The sequence below is a fragment of the Myotis davidii genome, unplaced genomic scaffold, assembly GCF_000327345.1.
Source record: "Myotis davidii unplaced genomic scaffold, ASM32734v1 scaffold332, whole genome shotgun sequence".
Lineage (NCBI taxonomy): Eukaryota > Metazoa > Chordata > Mammalia > Chiroptera > Vespertilionidae > Myotis > Myotis davidii.
In genome coordinates, this window is record NW_006285779.1 from 7,582,565 (window position 1) to 7,594,785 (window position 12,221).

General features: G+C 39.4%; 1 protein-coding gene across 1 annotated transcript in view; it reads right to left on the reverse strand.

Moving 5' to 3' along the window:
- The window catches only part of CCNJ (cyclin J), a 24,641-nt gene that overhangs the window by 10,652 nt on the left and 1,768 nt on the right, over window positions 1–12,221 (reverse strand). The window contains exon 2 of the mRNA XM_006756622.2: window positions 2,410–2,620. Within this exon, the coding sequence (XP_006756685.1) occupies window positions 2,410–2,620 (211 nt within the window). The remainder of the gene's footprint in view (window positions 1–2,409; window positions 2,621–12,221) is intronic.

The following is a 12,221-nucleotide window of genomic DNA, read 5'->3' on the forward strand; positions in this document are numbered from 1 at the left end:
GGAAGGAGGTAACCAACTCTTTCAGTAATAGGTGATAAACAATTCATATTTGAACCACAGCAAATATAAATCCTAAAGCCTAGCTCCTCGAAAATAAGCAAAAAGCAACTACATATTACCATGTAAATCAATATTAAATAAAATAAATTGATCATGACACTTTAAACTAACAGTAATAGACAATTTAAAAACAGGAACAATTTGAAAACTCCATTCCAACCAACCTAAGATGGTGCACAAATAAAGTATCCTTTTCCCAAATTGTGAAAATTGCAGGAACTTGGAACCAATCCCAAGCATTGCATGGTGGCTAGAATTCTTACTAGATTATTCAACTAGTATTCTCAGTAAACTTTGGTACTAAAATGTTGTTTATGAATATCAACTTTCATAATCCCTAATTCATTAAGTTACCAGTAAGTAAAGTTTAGTCACAAATATAAATTGGTCTATAAACTGACTATGCATCATACATAATTTCACAGTCCACCAAGAGGAGTCTCCCACTTGGCCCACACAGCACTTTAAGAACTACAGGCATAGAGAAGGCTGGGCTTGATAGTATTAAAGGATAGCAGGCAAAAATTTATTTTTCATTAATAATCCCAAATTTTAAAAATAACATAACTTGCATATGTGATTTCCAGCGTGTCTCTAGTATAAACTGAGCCCCTAATAATTATTACTAACATTAGTAGCATAACAAGAAACCATTCCATTTGTGGACTCTCACATATCTGATATGCCAAGTATGGGTTTTTCCAATTCTATGCAAACTATTAAACCACAAAAGGCTTCACAGCCAGTGATGAAACACTACAAAATTGTACACATGATTGCTTATGAAACCTTAATTAAAGGTTAAATTAAAGGTTAATTATAAATATACAAGCATTACTTCTCTGGCTTTCTGGGTGAGGAGTAGCATGTAAATAGATTAAAGGATAAATGTAGATTTTTCAGGAAGTAGATAGTATTCTGGTAGAATTTACCTCAAACTACATGGGAATAGAGTTGGAAGATGGGACTTGAAAGGTGGCTGGGTTTAGATGAAAGGTTCAAAATATTACATTAAAGAGTTTCTTCCTTAATCAACAGGCAGTGGGAAGTCTTCACTAGGGCTGTATTTATTTATATTCAACTTGGTCCACAAAGGATTTTAAATAACTTATAAAAAGACCTCCAAGGAGACTAAATAAGTAGTTAAGGTCATCAGCTCCAAGGAAGAATTAGGGTAGGTAAAGAAAGCATGAGAAAAAATTAGTACCAGAAATAATACCACAAAGGCCTGCATTTGCTTTTAAGTTTATTTGCAGTAAAAGCACAGAGATGTTTTAGAAAGAACGCAGTATGCGAAATGCTCTTTAGAGAGCAGCCACAATAGACCCCAAACCCTCAAGTTGGGGTTAAAGATAAAGGCAGCAGATATTTCTAAATACTATTTTGAAGTGGGGCTTAGATTTCTAGTATAATTACGTAAATAATATATAAACTACATAATGGATTCAACTCCCATATCTAATACAATCTTCTCACATTACTAAAAGAAGAAAAACTCCATTTCAATTCCTTTACTCACCCTCTTTCTCTTCAGTTGGGGTACTAACAAACAATGAAATGAGTTACAGGAAGATGTTAAGAGAAAGAGGTACCAAAAAGCCCAATAGCACATTTTGCCTTGGGTAACAAGCATGGCTATATCAGATTCCACTTTGCCGCCTACCTACCACATAGCTGTGCCTATGACATATGCAAAGATGTCCACATGTATAGCAGCTGCATGTGAACCTTCAGTTCTTTAAGCTACTCATTATACAATCAGAAGAAGGTATTCTAACAATAGAAGAGTATGGTATCTTTTAGACAGTTTCTCAATCTCAGCTCTATTGACATTTTGGGCCAGATGATTCTGTTTTGGGGTACTGCCCCACCTCTACCCACTGGATGTTAGTAGCATCCTTTCAGGTTGTGACGACAACCAAAACCATTTCCACATATTGCCAAGAATCTCCTGTGGGGCACAATTACTCCTGGATGAAAATTACTGCTTTAAGACAATGGTTCTCAAGTGGAAAGACACCAGAATCATCTTTGGAACTTTTCAAAAAGTTAAATACCTAGGCCTCATGATGTTGAGTCTGGAGTGGCCTAAACATTTATTTCAGAATCTGCAGGATGTATGGCTTAGGCACATGTTTTTAAAAGACTCCAGAGCCACATTTTAATGTCTAAGAATCATTGTCCCAAGGAGAACTTTCAACAATAAACTTTCTGATAGTCATCAACTGGAATAAATAGAATTTGATGATATTTTACTGAGTTCTGATATTCACTGATATTTTACATAAATTTATTTCATTTTTATAAACAATAGAAATTTCCAATCATGTAGATCAGATTCATACTTACTTGCCAGAAGCAGACAGGAAAGTGCAACTAAATGAAGCTGCTGGATAGAGATGTCATACCGATCCATAAATAGGTCCAGCAAATAGACAGCAAGATGTCGGGCAGAAGGGCAGAGTGTGAAGCGATTGCTCACAATGGCAATCAAGTCAGCAAAATACCTTCTGAGACTTAGTTGAGGGGACTGGCCTTTATAGGAGGGTAACTTCAGCTCCTAAATCAAGAGGAACAACATTTAGTTAAAATAGCCAGTAGCAGAAATGTTCCCACAATGAAAAGATCACTTTTCCCCTAATATATTAGTGTTACAAGTGCCTAAAGCACACTTTTCTTGAATGAAACACAAAAATGGAAACCCCTGGCCCGCTGGGGCTGGACCTCGGCAAAAGTTGAGTGGAAGAATAAGGAATGTCATTTAAAATTTAAACCAAACTTTTCTCCTTATCCTTAATCACCCCTGACATGACCAATTATAGGTGTTTGTTGGATTACAAAATAGATGTACTTAAGCAAAATTTTTAATAAAGGAACCCTATTTTCCCTACCAGCTGTTTTCAGAAAAACATCCTTACCCAAAACCCAACGATACCACACATACACATTCCCTCCAAGAAGCTCAAAGCTTTTGGTTAGAAGGTAAAAGATAAATGGACATAATCCTAGTATGTATTATACTTGCAGGAATGTGGAAGGTAGAGACTAGTATTCATCCACTAGTCTCTTCTAATTATGTTTCCCTTTCAGCAGTTTTATGATCTCTCCTTTGCTATCATCCTCTGATACACCTAAAATTTTCCCCATTATCACTGTTCAATCTCAGAATTAAATGAACTTGTTTTTTAAAAATTAGAGAAATTCTATTCTATTAAAGTATTTCTAGAACACAGAGAAAGACGGTAAGGTTCTAAGTTTATTTTATGGGACTAGAGGCCCGGTGCATGAAAATTCATGCATGGGGGGGGAGGATCCCTCAGCCAAGCCTGCTTCCTCTCACAGTTTGGGAGTCCTCAGGGGATATCCTACTGACAGCTTAGGCCCGCTCCCTATGGGGAGTGGGCCTAAGCAGCAGTCTGGCCTCCCTCTGCAGGAGAAAACCAGCCAATCAGGGAAAGGCACCACCCCCATCACCCCCTTGCTGCTGCTGCCTCTGGCCTCCCTATGTGGGAGGTGAGCCGGCAATCAGTGGAAGGTAATGCCCCCATCACACTTCTGCTGCTGCCACTGCTGGCTGCAAGGCTGCCTGAGCCTTTGCCCTTGCAGCCACTGAGGCTTGTGCAAGCCTTGGCCTGGCCCTCGTTGCCTGAGCCTCGGGATCTCGCAGCAGCAGCCATCATCTGCAGCTTGCTTGAGCCTCGGGCCAGCCCTGGGCAGCGGCAGCTGCCATTGGTGGCTTGCCTGAGCCTCGGGCCAGCCCTGTGCAGCAGCAGCTGCCATCCGCTCCCCCGATGCACCTCCTGGTCAAGTCCTCGCCCACCCACGTGCACCTCACACCTCACACAGCCCCGCTCAACCGCACGTGCGCACACTGTGCATGCAGCCTCCTGGTGATGGGTTGTTACAGCATGAGAGCATCATGGTGTGACGGTATGATGGTGTGACAACCACATAGGCTTTTATTGGTATAGATGAGCATAATACCAACACTAAACCTAATAGGTATCATTATAGAAATAACATGGGTATGACCCCGAAAGCACAGGAAAAAAAGATAAATTACACTTCATCAAAATTAAACACTTTTGTGCATTAAAGGATACTATCAACAAAGTGAAAAGGCAACCCACAGGATGGGAGAAAATATTTGCAAATCATATATCTGATAAGGGGTTAATATCCAGGTTATATAAATAACTTTTTATATGTACAACTCAATTCAATAACAAAAAACAAACAATTCAATTAAAAAGTGAGCAAAGGACCTAAATAAATATTTCTCCAAAGATGATGTACAAATGGCCAATAGGCACATATTAAGATGCTCAACATGTGTCTCTCTCACATCGATGTTTCCCTCTCTGTTTCTCCCTTTCCCTTCCACTCTAAAAATCAATGGAGGGGGGACTCTTTCTTCTGCCCCATGTGGGAGTCTGTGTTGTGAAATTCTTTCCCCTTTCCCATGTGGGAGCCTGTACCTGTTCTTCAATAAATTTCCACCTTTGCTTAAAGAAATAAATAAAATAAAAATAAAAATCAACAGGAAATATATCCTCGAGTGAGGATTAACAAAAATAAGTAAAGATGCTCAATGTCACAAATACTTAGGAAAATGCATATAAAAACCAGTATGAGATACCACTCAAACCCATCAGAATTGCTATTGTAAAACAAAAAACAAAAACAAAAAACAAAAACCAGAAAATAAACATTGGCAAGAATGTGGAGAAATTAGAACCCTGGAGTATAGTGGGAATCAAAACCGTGTAGCCACTGTAAATAACAGTATTACAATTCCCCCAAAAAATTTAATGTAGAATTACCATATGATCCAGCAATTCCATTTTTAGGTATATACCAAAAAAATTTTAAAGTAGGGACTCAGAGAGTTGTACATTCATGTTCACAGCAACATTATTCACAATAGCCAAAAGGTGGAAACAAACAACCTAAGTGTCCAACAACTAAGGAATGAATAAACAAAATGTGGGCCCTGGCTGGGTAGCTCAGTTAGAGCATCATCCCGATGCACCAACATTGTGGTTTTGATCCCTGGTCAGGGCACATATAAGAATCAATCAATGAATGCATAAATAAGTGGAACAACAAATCGATGTTTTCTCTCTCTCCCTTCATCTCTCTCTTAAAACAGAATAAACAAAATAAAAACAACAAAAATTAGGTATATACAATGGATTAATTCAGCCTTAAAAAGAAATGAAATTCTAATATATGGTACAGTACAGATGAACCTTCAAGACAGCATACTAGGTGAAATAAGTCAGACAAAAAAAGACAAAGATTGTATAATTCCATTTGTATGTGGTACCTAGAATGTTCACGGTCATACAGGCAGAAGGTAGAATTGTGGTAACTAGGCACTGGAGGACAAGAAAAATGGGGAATTATTGTTTAATGGGTATTTCAGTTTGGGAAGATGAAAAAGTTCTGAAGATAGATGTTGATTATGGTAGCCATATGTATCTAATGTCACTATTCACATAAACATGGTTTAAATGGTAAATTTTGTTATACTCATTTTACAACAATAAGCAAACACCCTAGCTGGATTTGAGCATCATCTCAATGCACCAAGTCTGTAGGTTCAATCTCAAGACAGGGCACATACAAGAAGCAACCAATAGTGCATAAAAAGGTGGAATAGCATGATGGGTGCATAAAAAGGTGAAATAGCAAGTTGATATTTCTTTTTCTCTCTACAGACAACAGCACAGTTATTATGGAGGGGAGGTGGTGGGTGGGAGTGGAAGAAAATAAAAAACACATACACAAAAATGGAAAAAATAAAATAAAGAAAAAACCCCCGCAAAAATCGAAGTTACATTATCTAACTTAATAAGATATAAAAATTTAGATAAATTATTCAATGTGTGCTTGCTTCAGCAGCAGCACATATACTAAAATTGAAATGATATAGAAAAGATTAGCATGGAATAATACAGAGAAGATTAGCAAGGATGACATGCAAATACATGAAGCATCCAATATTTTTGTGTAATATATAGTGACAAAAGAAGATTTGACTTTGGGTGGTGGGCACATAATGCAATATACAGATGATGTGTCATAGAATTGCACATTTGAAACATATATAATCTTATTTAAAAATGTCACCCCAATAAATTTAATTAAAAATAGAAAATAAAACAATTATCAAAGGTAATTTAGTTGTATATGCAAAGAATGTATCATTAATTGTAGCACATCCCAGGAATGCAAGGTTGGTTTGACATTAGAAAATATCTATATGCATAAAAGGCTAATATGCTAAGTGTCCCTCCGCCCATCTGACCAGTTGTTATGACGCGCACTGACCACCAGGGGGCAGATGCTCAACGCAGGAGCTACTGAGCTGCTGTGACTTGGCAGCGGCGGTTCTCAGGTGATGCACCCCAAAACCAGAGAGGAGCCTGATTCCTTGCGGGGCCACACGATTCCACCTTCGTCCATGGTTTATGTTGTTGCTGGGGCACTGCTGGCCCCAAAGCTTGTTTATTGCATACTTGCATTTGCAATCCACACCCTGTATGACAGCAACTTTGCAGAGTGCCCTCTTGCACTCCGGGACCCTTTGAGGGATGTTGGAGAGCCAGTTTCGGCCTGATCCTGGCAGGCCAGGCCGAGGGACCCCACCTGCCAGAGAGACCCTGCTCACTCCGCAGACACCCCCGAGCCACAGTGCCACCCCAGGTGTGGCCAGCTGGGAAGGGATCACGGGAAGTTGGCTCCAGGGCATGTCTGGCCTGTCTCACCCAGTCACACCCATTGGCCACCTTCTAATTAATTTCCTTTCAATGTGCACGAATTCGTGCACCAGGTCATTAGTATTAATATAAGTCATAATAAGAATTCACACATAAATATGCATAATCACCTTGATAGATACCAAAACAGCATCTGGACAAAAGTAACCCTGGGAGAAAAAACAAATGCATATTTCTTTGATGAAGGAAGAGAGATAGAAAAATCTCAAATATAAAAGCCAGCAACTCACCTGGATGTGAAATAATAAAAGGATTAGCATTCTAGTGCCAACTAAGGCAATATTATTAAACACTAGAGGCCCAGTGCACAGATTTGTGCACTGGTGGGGTCCCTTGCACTGGTGCACAATCAGGGCCAGGGAGGAACTGCGGGAGGGCTCCAGAGTGTTTGCAGCCCGTCTCGCCCAGTCCCAATAGGCCAGACCCCATAAGCAAGCTAACCTACCAGTAGGAGTGTCTGCCCCTGGTGGTCAGTGCACGTCGTAGCTACTGTCGAACAGTTGCTTAGGCTTTTATATATATATACTAGAGGTCCGGGGTACAAAAATTTGTGCACTTGGGATAGGGAATAGGGGAGTTGGGGCACCGCCCCGTCACAGACAGAGCAGGGCGCATCAGGAGGTTGGGGCGTCGCAGCCTATCACACTCAGGGCAGGGCCGATGGGGAGGTTATGGTTCTACCCTGTCACACACAGAGCAAGGCCCATGGGGGGGGAGGGGGGGCACCGCACCCTGTCACACACAGAGCAGGGCCAATCAGGGGGTTGGGGCACCACAGCCTGTCACACACAGAGCCTCAGGGTGATCAGGGGGTTGGGGAGCTCCCCCTAATCAGGCACAGAGCAGGGCTGATCAGGGGGTTGGGGAGCCTTCCCCTGTCACGAACAGAGCAGGGCGGATAGGGAGTTTGTGGACCCGCCACCTGTCACACACAGAGCTGCAGGGTGATCAGGGTGTTTGGGCGCTGCCCCCTGTCACGCTGATCCCAGTGCCATGAGGCCTCGCGGCTCCACTGATCCTGGTGCTGGGAGGCATATTACCCTTTTACTATATAGGATAGAGGCCTGGTGCACAGGTGGGGGCCAGCTGGTTTGCCCTGAAGGGTGTCCTGGATCAGGGTAGGGGTCCCCACTGGGGTGCCTGGCCAGTCTGGGTGAGGGGGTGAAGGCTGTTTTCAGGCTGGCGGGTGACTGCAGCTCCCAACCGCTCCTTTTTTTCTTTATTTTTTTATTCTGGGCCAGCTTTAGCTCTGAGGCTTGGCTCCAGCTGTTAGGCCTCGGCTGCTGAAAGCAGGTATCTGGTTTGTTTGGGTTCTATAACTGAAACACTGTTTCAACTCCAGCTCTGAGATCCCGGCTGGGTGAAAGCAGGTTTCTGGGGTTTTGTTTAGCTTCTATGTTTGTAACAATGTTTCAAACTGCAAGCTCAGAGGCCGGCAGCGGCAGGCGGGGAATGTTGGAGTCCTCCGTCACTGAAGCAAGCAAGCCTCATGTTCACTTCAAGCTGCCTGGCTGCCGGCCATCTTGGCTGGTAGTTAATTTGCATATCGCCCTGATTAGCCAATGGGAACGGTAGCAGATGTACAGCTAATTACCTTGTTTCTCTTTTATTAGATAGGATAGATTATTCTGTGAATACAAACCAATTCAAACAGAAAGAGGGAAGAAAAGATTTAATTATTGGAAAGGAAAAATCAAAGTTACCCTCAGAAACAATGTTGTTATTGTTTTAGATGATAGAATTTATATCCAGAAAGAAACAAGAAAAATCAACAGGAAAAATAAGGAGCAACAGTAAGAATTCAGTACAATGGCTATTTATAAAATTAATAGAAAACAACCAATAGCTTTCTGTATGCTAAGAGCTGTTTAAAAAATAGAAGTTTCCACATACAGTAACTATAAAAACTAAAACACCTATAAATAAATCTATATATGCCAGCACTATATGAGTATAACATTAAAATTCTGAAGGAGTATGGAACACTTGCATACATGGAAAGACATTCCTTTTTCTTGGATAGAAGGACCTATTTTATAACAATGGCATTTCAAATCAGGGAAGAATAGATTAATTTAATAAAAGTTTCTGATAGTATAAAGAGCTAATTTATTATTTAGAGAACTCCAATGAGTAAGAAAAGGCAACAAATATGAATAGAGAATTTATAGAAAAAATAAAATAGGGTCAAAACATAAAAAGATGTCTCATTTCATCCAAAATTTAAAAATTATAGTTTTTCACTTGCCACATTACATTTTATTAATTTTTGCTTATGATATCAAAAGTGGAAATAGGAACTCCCAGTTATTTGTCAGGTTGAAAATATAACATTTTGGAGGATAAGTAGGTAATATAAACTTTTTTAAATGTAGACTGCAGATACTTAGCAACACCAGGCTTAGGAATTTACTCTCTGTATAAGGCAGTCCTTTGTAGCACCATTTTTAATAGCAAGATAGTGGAATAAAAAACTTTATGTCCAACAACCTGGTTGGATCCCCAGAGAATTTTGCTGAGCGAATAGAGCCAATTCCAAAAGGTCACATAGTGTCTAATTCCATTTATGTAACTAACATTCCTGACATGACAAAATTATAGAAGAGAAGAGATTCGTGGTTGCCAGGGGTTAAGGGGAGGGGGAAATGTGGGTGGAAGGGGAAATGGTGTGGCTGTAAAAGGGTAACACAAGAAAATGTTATGGTGATAGAAAATATTCTGTATCTTGACTATATAAACGTCAATATCCTGGCTGTGATAACTGTACTATAGTTTTACAAGATGTTACCACTGGAGGAACTGTGTAAAGGATATAGGGGACCTCTCTGTACTATTTCTTACAACTGTATGTGAACCTACAATTATCTCAAAATAAAAGTGTAATTAGAAAAAAGCTTGCCATCCATCAACAGGTAACTGGTTACATAAACTATGGGACATCGATTCAATGCAGACATTAAACTAAAAGGCAGTAGACCTCTATGTGTTGATATGGAAAATTTTTTAATTTAATTTTATTTTTTTATTGATTTCAGAGAGGAGGGGAGAGGGACAGAGAGATAGAAACATCAATGATGAGAGAGAATCATTGATCGGCTGCCTCCTACATGCCCCCTACTGGAGGTTGAGCCAGCAACCCAGGGATATGCCCTTAACAGGAATTGAACCCAGGACCCTTCAGTCCACAGGCTGACGTTCTATCCACTGAGCTAAACTGGCAAGGACAGATATGGAAAAATTTGATACATTGAGGTTAGGTGGGAAGAAGGTATAGAACAGTGATTATATATTTGATCTGTTCTATCAACAACTAAAATAATTTGCAAATATACTAATTTATTGGGTATCTTATCAAGAAAATACAAAACACGATAAATGGTGGTAACCTTAGATCAGGAAATAGTGAGGATTGGGGTTTACTCATTTTACTCCTTCTTATACTATCCCCCAATTTTTTTTAACCATATGCATATATTATATAAATTTTTTAAAAATTTAGTAGTAGTTACCTGGGACACAGGCTAATGGGCCATTTTATTTTATTACCATAGAATTGTACATCTGGAACCCACAGAACTCCACGAACTAATGTCTTCCCAATAAATTCAACAAAAATTAAATTAAAAAATGAAATAGGGGATATTACTACAGATTTTGAAGACAAAGAAAAATAAAGGGCTACTACAAAGAACTCTATACTAATAAATTCAACAACTTTGATGAAACAAACCAATGGGCCATTTCATGTTTTTAATTTTTGTATAAAAAGAGAATAGACTGGCTTAGGCTGGCCTGGCTCTTTGAAGATAAAAATAAAAAATTTAATTTTTCCAAATCAAGGGATTTCTTATGTAACCTTGAGGTTTTTCTTTTTTCCTTTACTATTTTTGTAGATCTTTACAATGGTGTAAATGAGTTACAGTTTCAAACTTCACCTATCTTTGCTGCATTACATGACACTTATAGAGCATTATCCATGTAGCAGATACTGTGCTAACCCCATGGATACAAGCTGGAAAATGGTCTCAAGCCTCTCTCTAGTAGGTGAACCAAAATACAGAGATTAGAATGTGATATAGTAATCACAGGGTATTAAAGGAACAGAGGTGAGAGCTCTAATCCTGCTCACGGGGTGGGTTGTTGGGGAAAAAACAAAGCTCAAATAGGTTTTCTGCAAAAGAGGCCTGAACAAGGTCTTAAGACTCACTGGGAAACAGCTGGAAAATACTGGTGGACTTTATCTTTAACTATGTTAAAACAAAGGCAAAACAAAGGGTCATCAATTAGAAATTTTAAGCAATGTGTTCAATATATTCTCTTTTTATGATTTTAAATGGTAAAGTACAAGTGCTCACCAGATAGCTATCAGATTTAGTTGTCTTTTTCCAGCTACTGCAGTTGTACAAGCATGAGAAAATAACCTAGGCTTCTCTCAGCTTACAAGTTTTTCCTGTGTATTCCTGATCCCCTAGAATTGAACACTCTTGTTTCCATCTTGCTTCTCAGGATCCCATGGGTTCACATGTCACCTCCATATCCAGTCCTCACCAGCTCACCATCCCAAGTACCACCACCTTCTAAGAATGGGGTAACTGTCCAGCCAAGATGGAAATAAAGGCACAGAAGAAATACTCACAAGTGTAAGTATAATTCTGGGGATGGTTTCTTACAAAACTAGCATTGCTTCCATCTGCCATAAAGGATCCTAAAAATACTCCCCGAAGCATCCTAAGACACTAGTATGCATAGCAAAACAATGAGAAGGAAAAGAAAATGACACAGGGTATAAGAGGACAGCTACTGTGTAGGGGGACAGGGGTAATTACATGGAGGAAGGTAATTATATTTTACAAAAAACAGTATAGTTGGCATTTTTACTCCTTCTTAGTAGATATAATGCTAGTCACATCAATTATTCCTCTACAAACTTAGCGTGTAAACACCTTTCATGTCTAAACGGCAACTGCCCAAAGAAAGACCTAAATTCCAATACTCTGAATTATATGAAACTCCATAAAGGCAGGAATCATGTCTGTTTCACTCACTGTTACCACTCTACCACCTGGCATAGCACCTTGAACATTGTAGGCTCTCAAATACTGTAAATAAATAAGCATATGATTATCCAACTAAGTCATTTAAGTAACAGCCTGGAATTAACATGCATTTGTTCAATAAGAAAAGTTCATTTTAACTTTTCTTGACTTTAGTGTATTACAAACAGTGGTCTCTCCAGTTCCTCATGTTCAAGTTTTACTGATAAGTTCTTTAGAAAGTGTAGCTACTGTGTGAAATCATAACATGTGGCTTAAAAAATGCTTCAAGATAAAAATAAAGCTAATCCAGGGCACCATGACACAAGTGGCTCCAGATAAC